Source organism: Neolamprologus brichardi, chromosome 16 (genome assembly GCF_056152115.1).
Source record: "Neolamprologus brichardi isolate AB-2024 chromosome 16, ASM5615211v1, whole genome shotgun sequence".
NCBI lineage: Eukaryota > Metazoa > Chordata > Actinopteri > Cichliformes > Cichlidae > Neolamprologus > Neolamprologus brichardi.
Genome location: NC_142119.1, coordinates 7,284,217 through 7,310,940, shown reverse-complemented (window position 1 = coordinate 7,310,940; position 26,724 = coordinate 7,284,217). Strand labels below are relative to the sequence as shown.

The following is a 26,724-nucleotide window of genomic DNA, read 5'->3' as shown; positions in this document are numbered from 1 at the left end:
GTTTGATATGCCATGAAAGCACAGAAGAGCAGCAGATCACTGAACTTCTCAAAATAAAAGAAATATTGATATAAAAATAAAAAAAAATAAAAAACTTAGGATGAATGATCTCTGAACATCAGGTTACAGTATTACAGGTCACATGTCATGTGTAGCTCTTCATAGTTTAACTGTACGACAAAGCAGGCTTTGAATATTCCAATACATTGGACATTCACTTCTATTTACGTGTGTTTACAGTTTAAGATGAATGGAAAGATCGGACTGTAGTCATGTAACCTGGTGAAGCTGTGCCAGTTCGACTGACTGTAATTGGATAAGTCTCTTTGGATCCAGGGACATGTTACACACACCTACAGTGGGTGTTTCCCATGAACTGCTGCTACATGAGGTCGGTAGCAATTCCTGCTTTACTAAAATAGCAACAATTGTAACTGCTTTGTAAGAAAACTCATTATTGCTTTGATTAGTGGGAGTTTTTTTCCCTACCTATCCAAGTAAAACAAATGCAGGTGATGTTTTGTTCTGAAAACTTTGTCCAGGTGTCTGAAAAAACAAAATTTAAAAACCATTCCAAGTTTAGGCTGGTTGTAACTGGCAGAAACTTTTGTACAGATTGTTTCCCAGCAACTCTTTGGGGAACATTTTTGTCTGAATTTCTAGAATGTGAATGAGTGCTGTGTCGCTTCAGTTCATTTAAAAACAGCCAGAATGCATGTCAGGTGCTCGTGTGTCTGCACAAAGTTTTATAGAATTTATTTGTGTTTCAAAGGTTTTTGGGCATGTGTCAGCTGTTCCCAGAAAAACTGGTCAAAAATCCCTCTCACACTTTTTGATTTTAAACGACGATCGCTATGCTATTCAGAGTCACTAAGAGCAAAAGCATGCAGTAAGAGTTCCTGGTCTACAGGCTTGTGTCTGCCAGTTGAGCCTATTTAATGCTCCATACAAATACAGAAACATCACTTTGAAAGTTAGTGAGTAATATGCTAAGCTAAGCCTGAGTCCAAATTAAAGCTCTGATGGAAAAATAGGAAACGATTTGACAGAACAGCTTTTAACCTCTGATCAGGTGAAAGTAGCTCGCATCATCTTCTGCCTAAAAACTGCAGAGCTTCCACAGAATGAGTGGATTAGTGAAGGCTCGGGTTTAAAATCTGCAGCAGCTGTTGATTTTCACATGCTGCCGCTTATTATTTCAGGAGAATTTGTAAACAAAAAATCTAAATGTAGAGAAAAGATAAGATTTCAGCAGGTAGTGTAGAAACATCTCAAGATTACTCTAGTGCTTCCCAAACACCTTCACCTGCTACACCTATGTCCCAAATCCCAACCTATGTTTTCAAGAACACAACTGCAACCAGCCCTGGCACTTAACTCACACCTTACATTTTAAAACTGAGTTTTGGGTTGTAGCGACTTCCACAGTCGCTAGAGGCCGGGGATGGAGCCTGCCTATTTGCCTGACGCGCTGTCAACTTTACGCAATAATGCGAGAGGTGGAATTGTTTGCTTGTTTATCAAAGTGCTTTGAGAGTTTACAGAGTAATGTCATCGGCTCCTGATTCAGACTCTTAAAACATCACAGGCTCTAATGCAACAAGGCGAAACATGTTGTGCAGCGGTCAAAAAAAACTACGGCTGCCCAGCCCTCCTCTCTCTCAAAATCAAAAACAAATGACAGACTGACAACGCCCTGCTAATGTCACCGCTAGCACCCACGTGACTCCCATTACACATCACCATAGCAACCAAACAGATGAAAACCCAGTGATCATCAAAAAAATTCAATACATTTAATTATGGCTCCTACATGGGTCATGTAACATTAATCCAATTAAATTTTTTCTGCACATTTCAAAAACTTCCAAAAGAAAGATAAATATCTTGTCTGCAGCCAGAGTGTGCCTGAGGTGAGACTGTTTTAAGGAAACAGAAAGGTCAAAGGTTGGTTTGTTTTGTACCCCACTGCAGCCCTGGCTCTGGGAGCATTTCGTCAGCTTTCATTAGTAGTCAGTGTAAAATTGTGTTGTGTTTCGGGGAGGCTCAGGTCAGATGCAGACGACCTGATTTATAAATAACCTCGCTTTCCCAAAGTAACCAGCCTGGTGGAGAACAGCACTTGAACCAAATCAGTCAGTGTCGCTGCTATCAATGGCAACCGAGACCTAAAAACATCAGCCCTGGTGATTGGACCATTGGTTGACTTTCTGATTGGCTGTCCCGACGGTCAGTCAGAGGCTGAACCTGCTGGTTCGTTTAAGCCTGAGATTTACGCATAGCCACAAATCTTCGCTCCGCTCACAGACGGGATCGTGCCGCAGCGTCTCCGCGCGCGGCACTGAGAGAGCATCTGCTGGGACATAATTTCACACAACAGCAGAAGAAGAACAAAAACGCGCAGTCCTCCTTCATCTCCTCCGTGGAGCGACCAGACGTTACACGTAAGCGTGTAAATGGAGTTTCAGTCGCTGTCGTGACTGCTGTTCGCCGCCTCTCACTCTGCTCGACGTTCTGCGTTCAAGCCGCAGCAGCATCCAAACCTCCGCAACTCTCCACCGCGCAGACATGGGAACCGTTCTCTCTATATCTCCCGCGACCAAGAAGGCGTCGATCATGGATGCCGAGGTCGCAGGAGACGGAGGGAAAAACGACAAGAGCCTGAAGCGCCACTCAATGTTCGTGTCTCTGTCCTGGAAGAAGCTGGTGGCTAGTTCGGCCAAGAAGAGCGCAAAGAAAGTGACCCCGAACCCGCTGCCCACTCGAGAGCTGCCGTCCAGCCAGGTGGCTCAGCTCAACAGCGAAAACGTGAGGAAAACGCACCAGACCGAAGAGAAGAAACCGAAAGCGCCCATCCCCGTCCCGGTGCCCACGGTACCCACGCAGAACAGCGAGTCTGTCGTGCAGAACGGGAGACTGTCCTCGGTCCAGAAGCAGCCCAGCAGCGTGTCTCTGGTGTCACCCAGGCGGATAGTCATCCAGGCTTCAACCGGCGAGCTGCTTCGCTGTTTGGGGGACTTCTTGTGCCGCAGGTGTTACAAACTGAAAGAGTTAAACAGCGGAGAGGTGATCCTCTGGTTCCGAAACATTGACCGGACTCTTTTGCTCCAGGGCTGGCAGGACCAAGGCTTCATCACGCCGGCCAACTTGGTGTTCGTGTACCTGCTGTGCGACGACACGATATCGGACAGCACCGACAGCCCAGCCGAGCTGCAGGGCACCTTTCAGACTTGCCTCTACCTCGCCTACTCGTACATGGGCAACGAGATCTCCTATCCGCTCAAGCCGTTCATGAACGAGACGAACAAGGACGTTTTCTGGGAGACATCGCTCCGGATCATCAACAGGATGAGTGCCAAAATGCTTCAGCTGAATGCAGACCCACACTTTTTCACCGAGGTTTTCCAGGATCTCAAAAACCAGCGCGACAGCAGCGAGTCGAACCTGGACCGCTGACATGGAAGCGAACAGACACTGGTCTAAGATGAATGTAAAGAAATCACACAGCTGTGGTTTTGGACGGAAAGGCCAACCTGGAAGGATTCTCCTGGCTGGGCTGAAATAGTCTCTCATGATGTTACACAACTTCAGTGTGGTGTTTAGGCTACAGTTTAAGAAATCTCATAAATGCATGCCAGTAGTAATATTGTCCCTCTTTTGTCTTGTCTCTTGGGTGACGCAGGGGTTGGCACTTGAATTTCCATTTCATTCAAGATTAGCCTATATTGTGAGTTAGTGAATGGATGTGGTTCCAGGCAGGACCGGAATAGATGTCTGAGCCGAGTTAAGAGGTGGAGCTGTCCGAGGTGCTGACCTGTGCAGCCATTTCTACTCCATCCCTGCTCTTCAGTCACTTTCCTACAACAGAGCCAAGCTTGGCTTAGAGGACCAAAATCAGCCCAGTACACTTTCAGCACATAAGCCTAAGCCTTGTAAGCACAGCCAGTATATACTGTGCTTTTTAAACATCTCAGTCAGCTGATAAGTAAGCTGCTGAACATGCATACCAGTAGGTTAAAACACATTGCTTAGAATAACTGTAGATACAAGTCTGTAAGGAACATCGTTTCAATCTGTACACACTGGCTCGAGGTACACAAAAGGTCCACCTGCAGAAAAACAAACACCACCACCATACTTCATGTGTGACTTTTTAACATCTGGTTGGCATGCAGCCGTTTTCAGTTCCTCATGAAATGAACAGCAGTCTCAGTTTGCATTAGCAGTGTGATTCTGTAGTAATGTAACTGTACAAAGGCTTTTGCTTCAAGTGGAACATGAGGACAAGGGGCAGAGGTGCCCCACATGAATGTGATATGTTGCACTAAAAGAGCCCCTGAGTGGGCATGCAAGGCCTCTTTTGTGCATTGCTTTCCAAACTGTGTTGGCCACTGCGATGGACTGCTTTGCAACACATTGCAGAGGTCAACAAAAGACGGAATCGATTGTACAGGTTTTCTTTGGTTTTTTTCAGGAGATTTTTTTTCGTTGAATCTCATAGTGCCAACTAATGAATGGCCTGAAACTCTGTGGTTTACATGTACATAACCCATGCTTTTGCTCTTTTTTTCCCCTCTACCTGTTTTGAAGGTCGGTATGTACAATGTAGTTTGAGCAAAAACAAATAGAGCTTAATAATCAAAAGATATTTCGTCCTGTGCTGTAACTGTGCTGTTCGCCTCCATTTGCTGGCTTCAGTTCACTTTCAGTGCAGTCGATTCAGGATTCTTCAAAGTACAAATATTTAATGTAAAGATCTCATTATGGAGTGACAGGAGAGTATATTTTGCACACGTGTCATTGCAGTTTCTATAAGTTAACTCTGAAACCAAACCTACAGCTCAGTCCTGACATGGTCCTTCTGGGTGATCATTGTGATGTGGTGTTGTGAATCCATTGCTTGGAAAGTGAATTAAAATGCTGCTATTTTGCACAGCTGTGAACAAACCTTTGATGTTTTTGCACAGTGCTAATGATAATGGTGATGTACCAGTGCTTCCTCTCAGGCGCTGGAGTGTTTGCCATTATGTTTGCAGTTACTGTGACCAGCTCTTGCTCTAGGATGATCTTCTGTGGAAAAAAAAATCTTTTGTACAGCTAATTTTTCCTAAATGTCATCGAGGAAAGTGTTATTTACGTGTGTGTGTGTTGTCTGTGGAGATGTACCACAGCTGCATTCACTCTCTCTTACATGTTAATAAAAGGTCAGTATAGTAATTGTTTATGGTGACCATGTTGAAATAAATCCAGACTTATTAGGGATCTTGTCTTTCTTGCAGTGTTTTTATTTATATATGTATAATTTTTCAATGATGTGTGCGTGTGCATACTACTCAGCGCAGTATATATCCACACATGCTTGCTGAGTCTGTTTGTACAAACCTTGCAGTTTCTTGCAGGAGTAATTGGGCAGCCTCTTATCCATGCAGACCACCCACTAATCCTTGATTTGCAGGGAAACCTTGAGACATGGTTATGCAATAGGAAAAAGTCCATGACGAATATGCTTACTGGGATGTGTCGGGGATGTTATCATGGGTTGCCATGAGACTGAAACTCATGAGAGTTTATTGGTTGCCATGAAACTAGAATTCAGATAGAGGTGTATGGGAAGGTTTGCTGGGATCGTTTTTACAGATAATGATTCAGGTTTATGTGGCTGTGGGTGCAGCTCGGTAGGAACAGTACATCTCACAATATGGTGTAGTTAACTGCTGCTCTATACACTGAGGACTGCAAAGCATGCTGACACATATAAGGGATATTTTTGGCTTCGTATCTGGGTTTCCTGGGTGCTCTAATCAGGGGCAGATGCTGAAATGAGAACAGAAAATTTATAATGCGGCATTTTAGCAGTATATATTTAATGATTCTGGCATGAATGTTTATTTTTTTGAAAATCTGCAAAGAAATAAATGCAACATGTTTACAAAGAGACATGCCACACTTGATTTGATGAAGCAATTTGAGATGATTACGTTTCAGAAGCCCATTTCAGCTCAGATCAGAGGTACATTGAAGATTTACTGTATGACGGAATGGAGCTGCATTGATAAGGATTTCCTCCTGGATTTATGAATAAGCCACGTGGGCTGGAGGGCTCCTTAATGTGATTGGTTAGAATCTGCTGCAGTCTCAGAACTGTCTGTGACTCGCTCTCACTCGGTTGTCTTACTGGGACATACAGTCTGCACACAGAAGTAGAAATGAGAACGGCAGGCAGGATAACAGGACAAAATAGACATTATGGCAGAAAGAAGCAGCTGGAAATGGTTTGCAGAGGTAGAAAAGAAATCATAACGGGGCCAAACAAACAGATTAGAGACAAGGTTTCAGTTTGTTTCAATAAAGAACAACATCCAATCTTTATCTATTCAAGCCATTTAAAGCAAGCATTTTAGCCTCGGCTGTATTAAGTTAACTCTGCTTAATGAGAGTCTGTTTTGACTCATGAGTTTAAATGACATCTATACCAGGAAAGCTTGTGTTTAATGCAACTGCTTGATTGATTTTTTTCCCCTAGTGGAAAACACAGAAGCATCACTGCTGTATGATTTCTTGTATTGATCCTGTGAGCTAATCTATGAGGTCAAAAAGTAATAAATGGAAAACAGCACATCATCGTGGTTGAAATAGCTTTCCGGTTATAGATTTTTTTTCCTAACTCTTGACAGGTTGACTTGGTTGCAGAATCCTTGCAGTCGTTATGTAACAGTCTCACAATGCTATGTGAGAGCCTTCTCTTTGTTATTATGATTCAAACCAGGTCTCTTGCATATCTGTCTGCCAGCCCGCTTTCTGCATTCTTCTCCACTGCGTCTCTATAGTAACGGGTAGGTAAGTGAATGAGAGCTGGGCAAAGTGAGCTGTGTTGGGCTGAGCGTGGGCTGAACCACTGCACAACACATACACACTGCAGTGATCAGCAGAGGACATGCACACGGTGCTTGTGCATGTCTGTCAGTGCAGGCACGTCTCTAACTCCTCCACACCGATCCTGTCCAAAGAAAGTTGTGACGCTGTGAAATGGAAACGAAAAAAGAATTCAGTGGTTTGCAAGTCTCACAAATCTATATTTTATTTGTAACATTTTAAGAAAAACATTTGCTCATTCTGAATTTAATTCAGCAACATGTTCAAAAAAGTTGGGATGGAGGCAACAGAAGGCTGGAGCAGTAATCAGTAAGAAACAAAACAAGCAAAGGAGCATCTCAGAGTTTCAAACCTTCTGGCTCAACTCCATTTAAAACAGATATGGTCCTGTCATAGAAATCACTGCATGGGCTCATTAACACCTCAGAAATAACTGAGTGGAGCTTATCCACACATGCGTGTTAAAAGCTCTTTCATGCAAAGAGGAAGCCATAAGTGAACATGACCAAAACAATGTTCTGAGCCAACGCGCATTTAAAATGGACCGAAGCAAAGTGGAAAACTGTTCTGTAATCAGACAAATCAAAATCTTATTTTTAGAAAACATAAACATTCTCTGGACTGAAGAGGAGAGAGACCATCCAGCCTGTTATTAGCACCCAGTTTCAAAGTGTCATGAGTTGGAATCTGGACCCAAACACAGGCAGGAAATAATGAAAAATGAGCCATTTATTAAATCTGTTGGCAGGTAAACCACAAAGCCCAAACGGGAACTGAAACCTTTAAACTACTGAGCAAATGTGAACAGACTCTCAGACAAAGCATGAGGTGAAGACTGCGCTATATATATATATATATATATATACACACACAGAAGGGCAATCAGGGAAGTGCAAACACCTGAACACAATGAGACACAGCTGAACCAAATCAAGGACGACAAAAACCAGGGAAGCAAAATGAAAAGCAAAGCACAAGCAGTGATAACTAAATGGGGGAAGCAGACACATGAATGAACTTAATATGGGAGACCTGACACAACAGGACAGAACACAGAGGGAGGAATTAATAAACAGGAATAAATAAATAAACCAGAACCCCCACAATTTCCATGTAGAACAACCCACAACCACGACAAAAAGCCTGCATGTCTATGGTGGTGCATTAGTGCCCATGAAACTGTCAGTCTGCACAACTGGAAAGACCCCATCTGTGTTAAAAGGAACATACAGGTTTTAGAACAACATATGTTCTCATCCAGATGACATTCAGGGAAGGCCTTCATATTTCAGGACGTTAAACTCCAGAGTTCAGCGATTACAACAGCACAACTCATCTACTGTACACTAGTAGAAAAGTCCAGCTGATGGATTGCCGGCTGTCCAGACCTTTCACTGACTGAAAACATTTGTCCCATCGTGACAGGACAGGAAACAAGAACGGGACAACAGAAGTCCAGCAGCTGCTCCTCAGTTCCCAGATCTTTACAAACTGTTGCTGAAAGCAGACGGGATGCTCCACAGTGGGAAACGTGGAGTCAACGACATGTTGTTTCCACTAAATTCAAAATAAGCTCATACTTTTCATTAAATTGTAAATTTTATGTCCAATTCAAACACATAAAACATGAGTTTTTGAGATTTGTAACTCAACTGTTACATGTTGTTGTTGTTGTTGTTTTTACACTGGGTTTGTGAAGTTGTGCATAAAGTTGTGTATCTCTTGTTGTAATTTCAGTACTGCAAGTGAACAATTGTAATTTTCTGCTGCTGTGGATTTATAGTCTACCACACTTCAAAGGTACATTTCAAACTTCCTATTCCATCATTTATTTAAAAGTTTTTATGTTTCTTTTTTATAAAACATTTCCAGAAATCTACGACTATGACATGTGACGTATTATTGAGTAAATCAGTGCTTGAGACAGTGGAAAGTAGAAAGTATATTAATAAGGCATTGTTACTCGAGTGGAGTCTGTAGAGCTGCAGCTTTGACAGATGAAACTCTGTTCTTCCAAATGTTTCCCCCTCATTTAGTGTTTTGAGTCATCGTTTTTCTTGTGTTTGGTCCCCTCACCCCAATCAGTCGCAGCAGATGGCCCCGCCCCTCGCTGAGCCTGTTTCTGCCGGAGCTTTCATCCTGTTAAAAGGGAGTTTTTCTTTCCCACTTTCACCAATTCCTTGTTCGTAAGGGGTCGTCTGACTGTTGGGGCTTTCTTTGAGCTGACTGTTGCTGTGATTTGGTGCTGTGTAAATAAATACATTGAAATTGTTAGTTTGGTTTTGTTGTGTTTCCACTTTTCCTGCTTCCTGTCTTTCTCCGTTATCTTATTTCATGTTAGTTATTTGTCTCTCATTCATTTCCTGCTTTACATTGAAGGTTAGTTTTTCACGTCTGTATGAGTTATATTTGTTGATCTTTTCCTTCTTTCGGTGTTGTATGTGCCTGTCTCTTTTAGCCCTGCGAGAGACTGACGACCTGTCCAGCTGTATTTGATTGCTTTTGCATGTTTCTTGTTGTCGTATTGTGGAATTAGCCCACTGTGTTTCTCTGGCCTTGTGTATATTTTGGCTTCCTTTGTTTTGCATGAATTATTACTGTATACCTTCCCTGTATGTTTCCTTGTTCTCTGTTCAGTTTCACATAAACAGACTTTGTATTTTCTGATTTTGCTTTTTGGTTTAACGGAATTAAGGAGCTGAAGACTGTGAAGGCCCTAACAAACGATTCGCTTTAATTTCATATTTACCTTTCAGGGACCCCCACGAGCCATATGCATGGGTGGAATGTCACTATGGTCCTGAAAGCTAAACTATGGACAAGACTTGAGAAATGTCAAAAATACTCAATTCTGGGTTCGGAGCGATGTTCTGCACCAATCTAATCAAATAAATACAAGTCAAGAAAGACATTTTACACTACTGGATACAGATGATTTACTTGGAACAACTTTTGCATTGATTTGCAAAGACCCTTTAATTTGTCACCCATCTGTAGCTAGCCTTGTGTAAAACAGTTCATACTGTTACAATAAGTCATGTTATTTACTACTCTAACCTTTGTGTTTATAATGGTTTTTATTTTATGTAACTAAGATTTTAAAGATGCTTTATTTGCATGCTTGGAGGCATCTTATCAGTCTGGATGTTTCCAGTAGAAAGGCGGCTTAGTTAACCTTAGTTCCTATTTTGAGTACTGTAATGGAATTTCCTCTGACCTAACATTTGCCATCTTCATCCGTATGGGGGGAAAAAGGACCAAATTGGGACCAGCCAGGACAACACCTTACAGGGATTATGTCTATTTTGCTGTCGACTTGCTACATAACCACTCTGCTAATCTCTTTAACTAGATTACTGCAGCGACGGGCTACTGCGAGACCTACTTTGTCACCACTGTTAAATAACAAGGTGAGGACAAACAGAGGAAGAATCCCAGAAATCTTCAATCGCTTCACTGATCAGCTCGTTTTACTTTATTTCCTGCACCTTACACCCGCGTTACGTAAGGCGATGCTGTTGCATTTGCATGACGCTTTCTTACATTTAACCCAGTTATACAATATGTAATGTTAATTCCTTCATTCATCACACACCTACACAGGTTTATTGTTATTTTGTCTTCTCTGCCGGTGAATCATTTCACACTGCATCAATTTGCATGATTATTCATCCATTTAGTTTTATGTAACAGCTAAAATCCCAAACAGGGTTTTGAAGTGCAGAGGTCGCTCTGATCCCAGACCGTTATCTAAACTGACAAATTAACATTTCAAGCAAAATACTGAAGCTTTTGTATTCAGTGCAATGCTGACCCTTGATATGTTTTATTTAATTTTCCACATCAAACTGTTTGAAATGCAGTCCTTCGATATCGAACAGGTGTGGGAGAGCAGAGAGTGCACGGGATCCTCATCTTCCACTACATGTTTACACTGGTTTCAGGTGGATTCAACACACCAAACCTCAAATAAAAGCTAATAATTAGTCCACTGTTAAAGCTAAAAACGTGTCTTCAATGGGTTCATGCACTCGTGTTCTGGACATTCTTCTCCAGATGGGGGCAAATAAGTACTGGGTGTTTTTGTTTTTATTTTTTAACTCAGAGAATCAAGGTCAGCGTCTAAAAATATAGGTGTCTCTGATAAAAGGACATAAATCAGCAGCACACTGTTTCTCCTTCCCTCACCTCTCTCAGCCTCTCTCCTATCCTCCAGTCTCTTTCTCTCACCCTCTGATTCTCAAGTCTATTTCAGCACCACGTAGGTGTGCTGTTCTAAATTAGAAGAGGCTTCTTACCACTTTCTCTCGCTGGAGGAATGACTCACTGACTGCACTTCACACACAGCAACCCAGTCTCACTGACTGCCTTACTCTGTGTTTTAATAATGCACAGCTGGGATGGAGGGACCTGCTTTTGTTCACCGAGTATGTGACTCACGGAAAACTGTTGGAATATAATGACGATTTAGGCAAATATTTAAGAAATATTTTTTTGTTTTGATGCAGTTTGATAAACTACATGTTTACTGTTGGTCTGATAAGACAAGTGAATGCATCAACCACTTAAACTGCTGGTCTGCAGCTCAAATAAGCTCATGTTATCATTTCTGGAGCTTTCAGTGTCTACAAATCCATTTTTACACAATGTTCAAGTTCACGTAAATGAAACCTACACTAATATTGCCCAGTAACGATGGAGCGTTTGAGGTGGACAGCTTGCATAAGCTCTCCTCTCTAAATGACTGCCAGCACATCCAGATATGACGTGATTAATTGTTGAATTTGAGTATTCAAGTGACAAACGAGACATTTAAGGAAGCTTCTCTAATGACCTGGGTGCCACCAAGTAACACAGTTAGCTCTTCTTTCTCTCGCTTCCTCCTCTTCCTCCTCCTTCATGTGTTTTCTTTTCGCTCCTCGGTCGTCTGCATTCACACTGTTAATCCTGTGGCTTGCAGGAAAACACCCACCTAGTTTGTTATGCAAGAAGCGCGAGGATGAGGATCAGCAACAATAGGCACAGCGGATTAGTGGCAGAGCTGCTGGCCGAGACAGTGACGATTGCGGTGTTGTGGAAGTGACTCAATCCCTGTGGAGTTTCCATGGCTGGTATTACAAGAAGCACAGTTTGGGGTAAACAACACAAGAGGCATCCATACCTTTTCAAACCCTTCTTCTCTTTGTGTGTGTGTGTGTGTGTGTGTGTGTGTGTGTGTGTGTGTGTGTGTGTGTGTGTGTGTGTGTGTGTGTGTGTGTGTGTGTGTGTGTGTGCCATGACTCTTTTGTTGGTAAGGGACCAAGGCATGAGAGAAATTCAGTTGTCAATAGCGACTCCATGTCTTTCCAATTGATATGCAGGACACACTCACACAGTGCTGTGAATGAGAGGACCATTCTCTATTTCCTCTCCCTCTCTCTCTCCCTCTCTCTCTCCCTCACACACACACACACACACATCCCTTCCTTCTGAATCACTGATCAGTCTGACTGACTGATAAAGGACATTATCTGCTAAGAATGTTGTTTTAATTATTTATATATAATCAGTAAAACATGTGAACGTCCCATTGTTCCACTGGTTCCACCTGCTCGCTCAGGCAAACCTCTGCAGTCTCGCACTTTCATAAAATGAGGTTTGGGGTTAATCTGCTATTTGCAAATGCTCCATGTTCTATATTAGAGCAGCTCTGTTATCACCTAGTTACATAAGCTGGATCCTGACGTTGGAGGAGTTGTGCTGCCCCCACATGGATGAAAAGATTTACTGCCCTTATTTTACGTCTTATTTGAAGTCACTTTCATGACGAGCAGCAGCTGACACTTAAAACAGCATAAGCACATTTAATGGACTTTTCAGTTGTATGTTTAGGAACGCTTCAATTTCACATTACTGTATAGTTTTATACTTCCACAGCTGAAAGAACAATAAATATTTCTTCTTTTTAAAGAAGCCACACATGCGTTTCACCTGTAATAATAAATGTGACAAATAAAGCTTGTTTGTTTGTTGTTTGTAATTCACAGTGACAGTGATAAAGATGGCTGGTTGTTTGTGGGTCTGTTTGGACCAACAGGATGAGTCACTGCAGGACCAGGAACACATTATGAGCTGAAATATGTTGTTTTTGTCAGTTACAGCATCATAGACAGCATCATGCTGACAAACCAGTAATATAAAGTGTGGCTGATGCCAGAGCTCATGCTGATGTAATGTGCGAGACTGCAGACTCCCAAAAAGTTGATTCTGTTCATCTGGACGTTGTCAGTGAGAGAAACATTTCGTCACTGATCCAGGTGACTTCTTCAGTCTCAGCTGACTGCAGGTTTCAAACGTTATAAACAGCACATTTGCACAATGACTGAAACCAGCACCACTGTATGAACAATGGGCTGGGAGGTCAGTTCCTTTATCATTAACATGCACATTGATCAAAGCCCACTGATCCATGGCCATGAGTACCATTCACAGAGAGTTGGGGAATGGCTGCAATCACAGCATTGTAAGATGGTGACAGATGTACCCTTAGGCCCCCTCCTCGATTCAGAGATAGTCTTTCCCTTTTCACGTAAATGGCCTCCTTGACTCCGCAGGATGTGTACATCCTCATCATTGAAGGTGTCCACTGGCCTGTAGGTGTAAATAGACTGCAGAGTCCTGGCTGACGAGCTCTCTTTGTTGTGCTGGAGTGGCATTGATCAATGGTCTTAGACCAGTGGTTGATGATCAATGGTCATGACAATTTGCATATTAATGATCTTGAAACTGACCTCACAGCCCATTGTTCATTCAGAGGTGCTAATTTCAGTCATTGTGCAAATGTACTGTTTATAAGAAACCTGCAGTCAGCTGAGACTGAAGAAATCACGCTGCGTCCAGATGAACAGAATCAACCTTTGGGATTTAGCTGGATGATTGAGCATGCATCAAGACAAATACTGCAAACTTTTCTCTGACTGCTGCAGCCGGTCAGTCCACAAATCCAAATAAAAGTTTGCATTTTGAGAAACAGCACTGACGGTTTGACGCATGGAGGACATTTACAGGCTCACCCACGTTTGGGTCAATATAAAGATCACGCTTTCAAATAAATGAATCCCACACATACTGACAACATTTTTATTCAGAAGAGTTTATTTATGTATTTTTATTGGTACAATTGTTTTAGTCACAGTGTGAATGAATTCACTTTAAAATCACTGAAGAGCTTCTATAGTCTGAGCCGGTCTCTACTCTACAGTATTTACAGAGCAGTTTGGGAATTCACAGTTTCGGTTTCTACTCAGCCTATTTCACACAAAGTTCCTGTTCCCTGTGTCTGTGCGCTGCTTTCATTTTTTATTGCGTGACGTTTGTTTTTCCTACAAAGAGTTTTATTACGTCTGATCTGATTTATAACCAAACGGTGATCGACGTCACAGCATGATTCAAGCGAGTCGTTCATAGTCAGTCTCATTCCAGTCCAACAAGCCTGTTTGCATCCATAACCACAAGATGGCGCCATTAGTCCGATGGTAGTTTGGCAGCTCGCGCCCACGTCGGTGCAAATCCACCTGAAGATGTGAAAGCAAACACTGAACTCAGGGAAAGGGCTGGGAGCGAGGGAGCCGAGGTCTGATGGGAAATGGATCTGAAAGATGATTTGTTATTTATTCAACGTTTTATAAATATATGTACACTATTTTTTTGTTGTTTCAAAAACAACCATCGTGTAAACCTTTATTTGGTTTCCGATTACGTCTCACTGATAGTGGTTTAAATAAGGACATTTCATATTTGGAATATTTATGGATCAAAATTAAATTAAATTAAATTAAATTAAATTAAATTAAATTAAATTAAATTAAATTAAATTAAATTAAATTAAATTAAATTAAATATTTATTGGTTTTTCGTGCCTCACTTACATGCGGTGTCATTGGTCATAATTTTGAGTTTAAACACAACTTTGCGCCGCTTAAAAAATCCTCACTTGACATTTTAAAACATCTAATTTTGAACCACTTTGAGCCTAAATCATATTTTCCTCGCCAAACACCAAAGTCAGCGTGTTTGTGCTGTTTGTCTGTCCTCCCTCACTGCAGTGTGTCGGTTTCCCGGTTTGTCTAAAATACGCATCGAGAGTCAGTTGTAGTGGTTGTTGATGGTGCTCAGAGTGCTGATGTTGTTGACGCAGCCGATGTGGGACGGGGACACGGTGCCAAACGGTCCCGGAGGCTGGAGGTTGTGGCTGTGGTACAGAGCCGCTGGTGTGGAGCCAGCCCAGTAGGAGAACCCCGAAGGCCCCACGCCGGGAGCCACGAGGTTCAGTTTGGAAATCCCGGAGAAGGGGATCGGGGAGAAGTTGCCCTGAAATTTGTAGATGGCCTGCTCGGTGGTGGACGGCTGGCACACCTGCGCCAAGCCGTGGAAATCAAACTTGTAGGCGTATCTTTTGCCGTGGACTTTGGTCATGATGTTTTTGTCGTAGTAGTAGCGCAGCGCCCGGCTCAGCTTGTCGTAGTTCATGTTGGGTTTGCTTTTGCGCTCCCCCCAGCGCCGGGCCACCTCATCAGGGTCGATGAGCTTGAACTCTCCGTTGGTGCCCTCCCATGCGATGCACGACATGTTGGTGCTGTCAGAGAGGAGCTCCAACAGGAACTGCCAGAGCTGAATCTGCCCACTCCCTGTAGGAAGTGTGGAAGAGTGTAGGAAGAAAAGAAAATCACAACTGGTCCGGAAATAATCTGAAATAAATCCCGAAAACAGCGAGGCAACGAACCAAAAAATACTAAATTTTGTCTAGAAAGTAAAAAATTAGATAGATAGATAGATAGATAGATAGATAGATAGATAGATAGATAGATAGATAACTGGTCCCAAAATAACGGTTTGCATTCAGCATTATCAGTTCATGAAAGATAATATTGTGAATTTTATCATATTGGAAAATTCAGGTATTAAATAATGTAAGACACGCAAAAGATACGCAGTTATTTTATTACATATAATTAAAGATAACTCCATCGTGACATCATTTTACAAATCTCTATTTACTCCTCTAAAGCAGCTTAAATGGGTCCGGTTATATTGAGCTTCTCCATATTTTCTATAACATATATTTAAAAAACACGCTGCTCATAATCATCAGAAATTTAAAAAAAAAATTAAAACATCTTTGCAGGAAGTCCTGAGAGCAGTAAGAGTGAATATTAGCGTCCAACACAAGACGTGACAAATTCATTTTCGCCGTTGTGGTTTTTTAATCATAAAATAAACATGATTTTTATTTTCTTTCGAAATGATCCCGGAGATGCTTTGATAATTATCTGTTTTAGAGAAGAAAAGAAAAATAATGTGATGGTGCAAAAAAAAAAAAAACATGAGAAAAAGAACTGAATACGTTTCAGAACCGGCTGAATGATCTATTAAACCTAAAGACGCGACTATAGGAAATACATGAAACGCAGAGTAAACGCATTAAAATCCTTCTATTATTGTGATATGTTTTATTTTATTAACATTTATTTTGATATTGTGATCCATATTTTTTTTTATTTCATAAACTATGTTTATGTATCGACCCGTTTGCGATATAATTTCAGAGGTTTCTGTGGGACTGTTTTCTAACATCATTATTATTATTATCATATCATTTTTTTATGTTTTCATATATCTTTGCGTTTGAAGACGCTCTCCATTAAAAATAAGTAAATTGCTAATTAGGAGCTGGACACTCCGCAGTGACGGTATTTAGCGAGTTTGTCGTCTTACCTTTTTGAACTCCTGTATTTATCGGAGCCCAGGAGGTTCCTTTGCTTTCTTTCAACAGATTTTCTGTTGGATCTGAAATGAAAACAGACACATTTTCAGCATCTTCATCCAGAAATTACGACAAGATGATTTCTTGAGCAGGTGATTTTTATCACTTGTATTTCAAAATATTATGATTTAATATTTATTTAGAAGAACAAAAATCTCTTCATGGTCAGATTTTTATAAGGATAATCTAGCGAGAAGCGCAATATCTCAAGAAAGTAGAAAAATGCATTGAAAGAAACGGAGGACTGAGATTAGAGCTGCTCAAAAATGCTCTGATTTTTCTAAAATGTTGCAAACTGGAGCGCAAGGAAAAAAATACAAATAAAACAAAATAAGGTTTAAAAATTCAAACATTGAGCTTTAAAATTCCAATTGTATCCTGGTCCATTTGCAGTCTAATGCCTGGAGCATGTCGCCTTTGCAGTCTCTGCTAGAAGCCAGGAAACGCGTCCAGGAAAAAGGATTTCCGATTTCCGACAAAAGAGCAGACGGGCTTTCAGATTGAAAAGGCTGAACAATGCTCTGGCCTGGAAACGGAGCATCATCGCCGGCAGGACACCGACACCCGGAGAAAAATGTAAAAAATCTCGATAGATATATAAAACGGACTGTTTCTCTCATTCTTAATGGGACCAAATGACGAACCTGAGAGATACATGTTGAACATGAGGTTTCCTCCGCAGTCCTGTCTCATTGTGTTCACTTGTTCAGAAAGGGTTGGATTTCATTTCGTTGGTGGCGGAGGAAAAGATTTTTATTAAACTTTATCTCATAACTGTGATCTGGAATAAATGCGGGTAGACAGATTGAAGTTTCCAGGCAACTGTCACTGGCCCCCATCTCTGAGACAATATTCAGACAGCAATTTCCCCTGGTGCATTGCTTTAATTAAAAGAGCAATTTACCTCTGTCAGCCCGCCTGGCGCCCACAATAAAAAGAGCCCAATAGAAATTCGGCCCTTATCAATCCACCATCACAGTTTAATAAAGTTTCCGCGTTAAGATCTGAGTTTCTATGGTGAATTGAAGTGTTTGACATGGAAACCAGTTCAGATCCTCCTCACTTTTCCGCCTCTTTACCTCTCGGCAAACAACAAAGACCTATTTCATGTTGGAAAAAGAATATTTACCTTGAAAAAATACGCTTCAGTGGCCACGAGAAAACAAGAACATTTCATCCCTCCTAACCTCCTCTGTGTGGGTTTAAGGTTATATGGCCTCAATCTGGGGGTAATGAGGTCGTAACTTTAAAACCATGCCTCCTGATGCTCGTTGACGTTATCGTGTCCACTCATAATTTTATACTTCTGTGTTTTTAGAAGCAGTGGAGTGAAAAGTCCATGGGCTTTATGGCCATATGCTAGAGTCTGCGCATTTCTTCAGGCGTAAATAAGGCATTATACGGGCAACGCTGGCTGATGATAGAGCTTTATGCAACTAATAACACACATTACCTTTATTATGAAAATCCTCAGCTGGGGAACCTATTGTTTGAAAATTCAACATTCTTTAAATAGTGTGTCAAAAACGCAGTAAAAATGTACCAAAATATTTCAAATGTGGGGGTGACTTAATGTCTTTAGATATGTTCAATGTCCCTGGTTTGGTTCCAGCACATCTTGTAAAATATGTTTTATGTTATATTAAAGCTAATACAACCAAAGCAAAAAAGACCAACAAAATCCATTTTATTAAAAACACCAAATGCAAAGACCCTGACACGTTTTCTTCGTCTTTTTCCGTCTGCAACAACAGCCTCAATGCATCATAACCTCACAGTGCAGCATATACCTGCTGTCTGTTAATAACATGGTCATAAACACAAAAGCACTTTCACTTCTGTCACTTGGCACATTTGAGCCATCTTCTTTGCCACCTCGAACAAAGATTTTAACAGATACATTGCTTTAAAAAAGGCTGGGCTCAGCGCTGCTGCCTCACAGCAACAAAGTCCTGGCTTCAAATCCACTCTTGGACTTCCTCTCACATGCCTGTTAGAATAACTGGTGATTCTAAGTTTGCCACACCGGCCATAAACTGGCAACCTGCGATATGTTCAAAGCCCCGCCCACCATGACCCTGAACTGGATATGGATGCATAAACTAGTTCATTTAATTTGCTGAAAATACATCTGGCCTTTGTAAAGATGACATCTTAGTTCATAAGATATAATCAGTCCTCTGTGCTGACTGAACTGAAAGTGAATATCTGCTTATCATTAATCATCTTTATAATGAGTCACATGACTGAGGTCGGACACGCACAAATGCACACGTGTTTATTTTTTATTCTTTAAAAAGCACCAGAGCATCAAGTGTACAGCTGTTTATTTTTATATGGTGAGTTATCACAGTCAAAGCAGACAGCTTGGAATAAAATATCAGCAAAACTGAACAGTAACATGATTTCAACCAACACCACACACAGACACACAGACACACACACACACACACAGACACACACACACACACACACACACACACACACACACACTTGTTCAGAGCTCATAATCATATATTTTACAGCATATTTTGTCCCCCTTCAGTTTGGAGATGTCCTGGTAGGTGTGTCTTTGGTGTTCAAGGCTTGCTTTAGCTGCCTGTGTAACAGATAAAATTCACAGGCAACTTAAAACAAGCCTCGAAAGCCAGACTGAATCCACTGGAGAAGTGAAAGGACGAGAAATGGATACATAAACGTCCACCTGTGCTCAGTCTGAGGACAGAAATCCACTGGAGGAACATTCAAACTTAAAAGTAAAAATAAAAAAGAGTAAAAAAAAGTCATTTATCTGAGCTAGAGCCCATAATTTATAATATAATAAGCAAAGTTAGCATCAGCCGGTAGCCAGGTGGTGTAATTTCTCACTTGTAAACCTAAAGAGTCAAAAGTGTCACTGTTAGAAAACCCCACAATAACCACTGGACTCAATTTGTTACTTGATAACTTTAAATATTCAAATCGAATGAAGCAACTTCATATTTTCAGCTGTAATTCTAAACCACAGACTAATCAACCCTGCAAACATTACGAAAAGCTGTAACAATGAAGTTTTCTCTGTAAAGTCTCGAGCTTACCTTGGTGCTCTGAGCTGTGCAGCTGTAACTTTCTTGTCTACTCAAGTGTCACTCCTCTGTAATCCGCGCTGCAGCGGCTTTAATCAGTCTGCAGAGGAATGTATATTTGAGAAAGGTGTGTGCTGCGTGGTTACACATTTATATAAAGATCCTGTTTTTTGGGTGTGGGACTGTGTAAGCTTTTTGGGGGGGGTGTAACACGGAATCCCATGTCCTGGACCAACAGGAGGAGTGGAGGTGGAGGTAAACACACTCCAGGAACCCGGAGTGCGACTGTAAGATCAACATCACAGTGACACATCAGAGTGAGCAAACAAATGCTAAGCTACTAGACTTTCAAATGAAGTACTCACGGTATGCAAGGTTGAGTGTAATGCTGTGTATGCTGTTCACACTATTAAGGGCTGCTTTTAAATATCTCTTGATTTTATACTGCAGAGGCTGCAGTTTTCATTTGGATCAAACTGATCGATTAAGTTGTGAAACCTAAAATGTATCTAAACTTTTATCTGAAACTAAAACATAACATTTATGATGTTTTGTCTCTCGGGGAACTCCTGCTGTATTTTTTTACTAAGTTTGTTAGCTTTAATAGCACTTTAACACCATCATAGCAAAGGAAGTCAGTTGAAATTAAATAAAAAAACCACTCACGCCCATGTTTTTTTTTCTTATTTACATATGTCTGTTAAGGAGTGTCAGCTGTCTAAAGGTGCTGGCTTTGAGTGGCCAACTGCCACATGTTGCTTTCACGTTGCCTTATTGGTCAGTTTGCCAAACTGTGCCTCAAACAGTTGAAAAACAAATAATAGAAACCAAAGTGATCTTGTGCTCTTGTTTATTGGAAATAAGAATACAGTATGACAAGAACAACATTATACATCCTAAAGCCTAACAGAATCAAATCTTTCCAGGGATGTTCACTGAAAGGCCAAATATGCACTTCAAATAAACACAAAGCAAAACCTGCCTCTGAGAACAACTTCTTCATAGAGCTACAAAGGTTTTGCAATGCTTGGACACCTGCAGTCTAACTGCAGGTACAGATTAATAGCTTAGTAGAAGTCGAGTATTACAGCCAGTTTCTCTGAGCTCTTCATTTCCATTTATTCTATTTGGGTTGATAAACTTTCATGTAAAAAAAAGAAAAAAAAAGAATACCGACAAACAGTGTCTAGTTTTGAAGAAAAGCCTTTATTTCCTATTTCAAGAATTTCAAGAACATGCTTCAGCATGATAGTAGAAGTAGGTACTTAGATATCCATACATGCAGAGCCACAGAGTGATAGAAAGAGTTTGTCCATCTACTGTTCTGTGACAGCGATCTGTCCAGGGTTCAAGTTGAGAGCGCGATTATGGGGAGGGGTTTTTTCTTTCTTTTTCAGGTGGGGTCAGGCCGGCAGTGTGGAGGCTTAGTGCTGGATCCTACGAATGGACTGCACCTGGTTGGTGTGAGCCTGGGTGCTGTACTCATTGTAGTTTCTGTACTCGCCTTGGTGTCTATCTCTCTCCAGGATGTACTGGTAGCCACGGTAACCAGGGAACTGGTAGGCAACCCAGCTGTAAAGAAGGAGGGAGGGTTAGAGTCGAGGTCACATCAAAGGATTCAGTAAAGCATCTTAGGGTTCTGCTAGTCTTTAAAGTTTAATGCACTTTGGTAAATTCAGTGCAATTACAAGGTTGAGCTGTCATATATTTTATAACGCTGCACAAAGTCAGGAGACTGTGTGCAGCTTGTCAAGCTATATTTTGCAGCAGCGTGTTAAATTAAAAACTAACTTGAGTAAAATAAGAGCACAATATGTAAGTAAAGGCACGTGCACGTGTTGTTTATTTTAAGGAAAGACGTTGAACACAGAGAAAAATGTGTAACTTACGCTCCTGAGTTGACTTTGATAGAGGGAACCTCCTTGCTGCACCAGCCCATGGCCTGTAGGGATGGGTAGTCATCGCACAGCTCAAACTTACGGCCCTGGAAGTCTTCACACTCGTACATGGTCACCTTGCTGTCACTGTGGTTCTGCAGAGAAGCAAACAACTCATTTAGAAGCTGTTTTATTACATTATAGTTGGTAAGTAATTAGAGAAATAAAGAGGACATTAATGCTAAGAACCATGGGGGTTTTATTCAGGGTTGATTAGAAAACATATAGAACCTATGGCTCCATATTTATTTTAAAGGAACAACAGACAAGGAAAGAGACCTTTAAAAAATACATTTCTAAAGCTAACAGAGGATAGGAAGCGTCACAGGATGAGTAGCCTGTAAGTGATGCATTAAAATAAATATATGCAAACACATCTGCAGGATTCACAAGAAGAAGGAGGGAGGTTAATGTCTCAGGAGGCGTGGAGAAGACAGATCGCTTACGAAGACTGATTGATAAAAAGAGAAAACAGATAAATGAAAAGGAGGAGGGACTCACAGCACACTTGATGGGTCTGAAGGAAAGCAGGTGCTCGGTTCTGTAGCTGCTATTTCCGCTCCAGGCCTCGTAGCGAGGATAGTCTCCCTTCTCCAGGATGAACTGCTGTCCCTGGAACTCAGGGTACTCATAACCCACCCAGCTGAGAAAAGAGACAGAAACACTGAGGTTAAATGTGCTGGAAACGACAGAATAATCCCCAAATAAAAAAAAAGAACACTAAACAATAAAAACTTTTAATGGACGACTAAATACACAGCACAATGATATTGACACTGTCGTCCTTCTTAAACAATAGAGTCCAGCGCTCACAAAAGCAGCATGCAGCTCCTTTTGTGACTGCAGAGCACAAAGCAAACATTAGATACTGCTCCTGCCTCCACCGCCGCTGCCGGCTGTACCCACCCCGGCCTTTTTATCTGATCACGAGTCACAGCCAGCAGCTGCACGCAGCCAACTCATATCCCAACAGGGACACACTTGGATGCATGTACACGCACACACACACATGCAAGCAGTACATGCCAAGCAGCAAACTAATAACAGCGCAGGTTATAATTTAGAGTTTTTGTTATTCTGTCTGCTCCACTTCTTGATTTCACTCCTGTCTGCTTTAGTCCGACCTTTTCAGGTCAGTGAGATTCAAATTTCAAGAGAACAAACATGAATGTACAAGATGTTGCTACTGAAATATAAAAAGAAAAAGTGCTGATCCATAATGAGCTTACACTTATAAACAGCTTTAATGTGTCTTTCACTTACGGTCCATTCTCCACCTTGATGGAGCGGATCTTGTTGAAGCCCCTCTCCATGATGTTCTGGCACTCCAGCATGAACTCACAGCGCTTTCCCTGGAAGTTCTCTTCCTCCCAGACTGTGATCTTAAACTGGCCCATCTGCTCCATCTGTTGAGTGTTCATGGCTGCTGCTTCTCCCTCGGGGGTTACTCTCTGAACAACGTACAGAGTTTAATAAAGACCCTCAGCATAAAACAGATTAGGAATAACACCATCATACGATCACAATCTCTAAATTATCCTGAAACTGCAATCTTTATCTGGAAGCTTGGAGAAAAATCTATTTTTAGCTCACTCTCCAAAGGTGTCACAAGTGAAAAGTTCTATTCATTCTTTACTTTTCCATTTCCTTAAAGCACAGATTCAATCAGATGGAGATTCAATCAGCAACCAGCTCATAAACTGCACCGTGAGACTCCAGCGTGGCAGATAGAACCACTTCCAGCCAGAATCAGAGTGAAAGCTTATGAAGTTTCATCTCTTTCTAGTCTGGCTCGTTTGATTTTGTTGTGATGGAAAAGCGCACAACACTGCACTCAGATAAATGCCTGCATTGTCTTTAAAAGCCTCACACAAGCACACCCGAAAGGCATCATCTTGCCAGCTTATTATAGGAATACACAGCTGTCCTCATAATAAAGTTTTTTTAATGTTAACAAAGTGCGTCTGTAATAGACTAACTACCAAAGCCACAGTGTGAGAAGCGTCTCGCTGCCTGTCGCTTCCACCTAGTACACAAAGCTGTCACCGTCACTGTTTCTTGCAGCTAAGTCTGAGGCAGTGCTGAGATACTTACAGACGGTACTGAGGTGGGACAGATCCAGTATAATCAATGTCGGGGGAGAGACCCTCGCCTGTGTTTTTATAGGGCTGGGCCCCCTGGACCCGAGCCACTCCATTTGCCCAGCAGCCTTGCACACTCAGCAGCTGAGCGGGCCGGCTGAAAGGGGAGCATTAGCCTCGTGCTTTGTGGAGGCTCCAGAGCACCATTGTCCTCAGAGCCCCAAACTGACTTAGTCATCAATATGGCAGCCACGGTCAGTGGCAACCTGACCCAGGACTATACAATGGCAACGCACTGACACAACAGTTTGATTGGTGTAGCGGGATAATAGACACATTCTGGGAGCTGATCCCCTCCCCCTCCCCCTCACTCCCTCACTCTTTGCAGTAGGTAAACTGGATCCTAAACTCGAGGTGGCAAAGGGTCCAAGGAATGCCGCACACTGAGCCCAGGACATGTGTCACTTTCATCTAGGACATGTTTTTCTTTCTTTTCCTCCGGCTCTGGAAAGAACTGGAGGATGAAGTGCTGTAGGAAAAACTGCAGTGCTTTGTTTTTCAGATCAGGATCAGACCAAATCACAGTTTTCATTATACAAATGAGTACACATAGTGGTGTATGATACACATCATACACATAAAGAAATTGTCTTTAGGCTGATGAGTCCACCTACATGAGCATTCTGACGTACACTGAAGAACAAACCATGATCTAAATGTTGTACGTTTTGTTGAAAAAAGCTTATTCAGGTTTATTCTACTTTTAAATGTCATCTGGCTTTTTAACAATGCTGATCAAAGCTGTATTACAGATGTAGTAATTATATTTGCATGTTTTGCCCCATTTTTCCTATTTTTATTTTTATTCTTTGAAGCTCCAAAAATGTGTATGAATGGCCTTTGACATTTAATGTTATAAATAAAAACAAGCTCAACGTACTTTGTATACCTTTGTCACCTCTTATTAACAGAACAGGCTTTATTGTTATAGATCGCAATGTCTGTCTTTATTTGTCTAACAGCTCCACTGCTGACTGAAAACTGTTGAACAGTTCATCACATGCGGACCACGTTAAATCTACAGGCATCACCTGTCCATGTGCATCTCTTACATTTACATTTTTGCAGGTTTGAACACATGATCATAACAACAATGATTAAAGAAGCGGTTGAGTTTTCCTTCATCATTGGTGACATCTAGTGGCTAAAACGGTTATTACACAGAAGCTGGCAAACATAATAAAGTGAACATCATGATTTGAATTAAGGTTGACAGTTAGTTGAGTCCGTTTCTCCGGTTAATTCAGTGAAAACTTTCCAGTTTGTGTGGGAAGAGGAGGAGTAAATATTCCTCTTTTCTCACTAAACATACAGTAAAGAGCTCATTTTGCTATGACTGGGTATACGCCGTGTGTCTGTGCTGCTTACTTGTACAAACAGCTCTGTCATTGTCTGCTGATAGCCCATTCATTGTCCCTCACTCCACATGTGTGTGTGCATTAGCCCGTGTCACCCAGCCTGCCTTCAGAGCAGGTGATGGCAGGTGAAAGGAAAGGCTTATAAAGACACAGATGCTCTGTGTGTAGGTGCACATACTATATCATGAACTGTTTACACAGACATGTTGTGGGGACCTGCCTCCCTTTTGGGCACAAAATCCATATGAATTGTTCAGTTTTGAAGAGTAATGACCCGGTGTACCCGAACACGCTAAAACCTAGGTAAAATAAATGACATATCCTTACCTATGAACACAAACCTGACACTGACACACACCTTATTTCCCTGTTAAATGCAGCTGGTGGGGATTTGCATATATGAGGGGCAGTGTAGTGCAGCTCAGAGCCAGTACAGTACAGTTCTACTTTGAATCCTTATCTGTCTGTATAACAAATCCATTCATTTCTTCCTGCTGGTCATACGATAGCTCTGCTCTGCTGACCGGCTGTAGGTCAAGTTTAATAATAGTTCGTCAAGTCGCAAAAGCAAATTCACTCTGCTAACTTATAAATGCTTTGTCTAAGCAGCTACGAGCTGCACCAGCTACACAGCACACAGTGATGTCGTTTAACCGCTTTAACTCATCACTGCTCAAATGATATTTTCACATGGGCAACACAGAAAGACAGTTTAACATTGAGCTTAGTTTAGAGTGAAAGACAAACAAAATTATCATAAAATAACTGTCATGAAATTATGCACAGTATATGCACAGTACTGTGGCACACATAGGATATATTTATTTTATTTTCTCCTCCTCTTTTATCAAAGGAAATACTTGCTTCTCCATTTGTCTTTTACGTTTTCCAGATCCCACAATGACCCGTGATTGGCAGAGGTCACAAGTTCACCCCTTCATTCATTCACCCAGTCAAATGCAAAATATTGGTGGCAAAGACACTGAGAGCTATTATCTGATGACCGCTCTGCATTGCTGGCTAAAGGTCATGGAACATTTGATTATTTCACAGGACTCGGTGCCAGCTACCACCCCCACGTACGCTTTCCTGAGGCTTAAATTTGGTATTACACAATATTAACACACATCCACGTGTGTTTTTTATTTAACAATAAATAATTAAAGTGGATTCTGGTGGTAATTTTCATATTTTTATGCACCAGCAAACTGCTTGGTATAATGGTCCTTTTTCCTATTAAACAGAGGTACCGAGGGGCGTGATGGAGCAACGAGTAGTATTTACTGGGAAAGTGTAAATAAATGTTTCAGTGTTGTTTACCAGCCCTGTCCCTGCAATGTACAACAACTACAAGATTCTGCATTGGGATAAAAGTGACGTTTGTGAAACTAATGGCAAAAATAGATATTAAACACATAGTTTAATATTTAAATACAACTTCTCAAACATATCTACATTTAAATAGATCAGTACCTATATGTTGGAGTATAATGTTATATTCCAGGTGTCTGTCCCTAAGTGTATTAACACTGCTTGTTTTCTTGGTCA

General features: G+C 41.4%; 3 protein-coding genes across 4 annotated transcripts; 1 reads left to right on the top strand and 2 right to left on the bottom strand.

Annotated features, from left to right (window-relative positions):
* Positions 1–2,275: 2,275 nt before the first annotated feature.
* LOC102783982 (cyclin-dependent kinase 5 activator 1-like) lies at positions 2,276–5,262 on the top strand. The gene has a single exon (XM_006793657.2). It carries the CDS (start codon positions 2,569–2,571, stop codon positions 3,454–3,456), a length of 888 nt encoding a protein of 295 aa, XP_006793720.1. The 5' UTR covers positions 2,276–2,568; the 3' UTR covers positions 3,457–5,262.
* A 9,522-nt stretch (positions 5,263–14,784) lies between these two features.
* fev (FEV transcription factor, ETS family member) lies at positions 14,785–19,820 on the bottom strand. 2 transcript variants are annotated; one of them, XM_087829745.1, is made up of 3 exons: positions 19,753–19,820; positions 16,627–16,698; positions 14,785–15,539 (listed from the first exon to the last, which is right to left on the bottom strand). In XM_087829745.1, exon 3 carries the CDS (start codon positions 15,478–15,480, stop codon positions 14,998–15,000), a length of 483 nt encoding a protein of 160 aa, XP_087685871.1. In that variant the 5' UTR covers positions 15,481–15,539; positions 16,627–16,698; positions 19,753–19,820; the 3' UTR covers positions 14,785–14,997. The 2 variants fall into 2 exon arrangements, with proteins under 2 accessions (XP_087685871.1, XP_006793721.1); XM_006793658.3 differs by lacking the exon at positions 19,753–19,820 and adding an exon at positions 17,320–17,386.
* Positions 19,821–20,927: 1,107 nt separating this feature from the next.
* On the bottom strand, positions 20,928–23,865 carry cryba2b (crystallin, beta A2b). The gene is made up of 5 exons (XM_006793659.3): positions 23,772–23,865; positions 22,941–23,128; positions 22,179–22,320; positions 21,630–21,772; positions 20,928–21,312 (listed from the first exon to the last, which is right to left on the bottom strand). Exons 2-5 carry the CDS (start codon positions 23,096–23,098, stop codon positions 21,165–21,167), a joined length of 591 nt encoding a protein of 196 aa, XP_006793722.1. The 5' UTR covers positions 23,099–23,128; positions 23,772–23,865; the 3' UTR covers positions 20,928–21,164.
* Between the last annotated feature and the right edge of the window lie 2,859 nt (positions 23,866–26,724).

What these genes read in the sequence shown, in the direction of transcription:
- LOC102783982 (XM_006793657.2), top strand. Translation starts at nt 2,569, where the DNA reads ATGGGAACCGTTCTCTCTATATCTCCCGCGACCAAGAAGGCGTCGATC.
- fev (XM_006793658.3), bottom strand. Translation starts at nt 17,368, where the DNA reads ATGAGACAGGACTGCGGAGGAAACCTCATGTTCAACATGTATCTCTCA. An exon ending in GTTCAACATGTATCTCTCAG is followed by an intron (nt 16,699 to 17,319) that starts GTTCGTCATTTG and finishes TTTTCATTTCAG; the next exon opens with ATCCAACAGAAAATCTGTTG. An exon ending in AAATACAGGAGTTCAAAAAG is followed by an intron (nt 15,540 to 16,626) that starts GTAAGACGACAA and finishes CACTTCCTACAG; the next exon opens with GGAGTGGGCAGATTCAGCTC.
- cryba2b (XM_006793659.3), bottom strand. Translation starts at nt 23,098, where the DNA reads ATGAACACTCAACAGATGGAGCAGATGGGCCAGTTTAAGATCACAGTC. An exon ending in ATCAAGGTGGAGAATGGACC is followed by an intron (nt 22,321 to 22,940) that starts GTAAGTGAAAGA and finishes CTCTTTTCTCAG; the next exon opens with CTGGGTGGGTTATGAGTACC. An exon ending in ATCAAAGTCAACTCAGGAGC is followed by an intron (nt 21,313 to 21,629) that starts GTAAGTTACACA and finishes CCTTCTTTACAG; the next exon opens with CTGGGTTGCCTACCAGTTCC.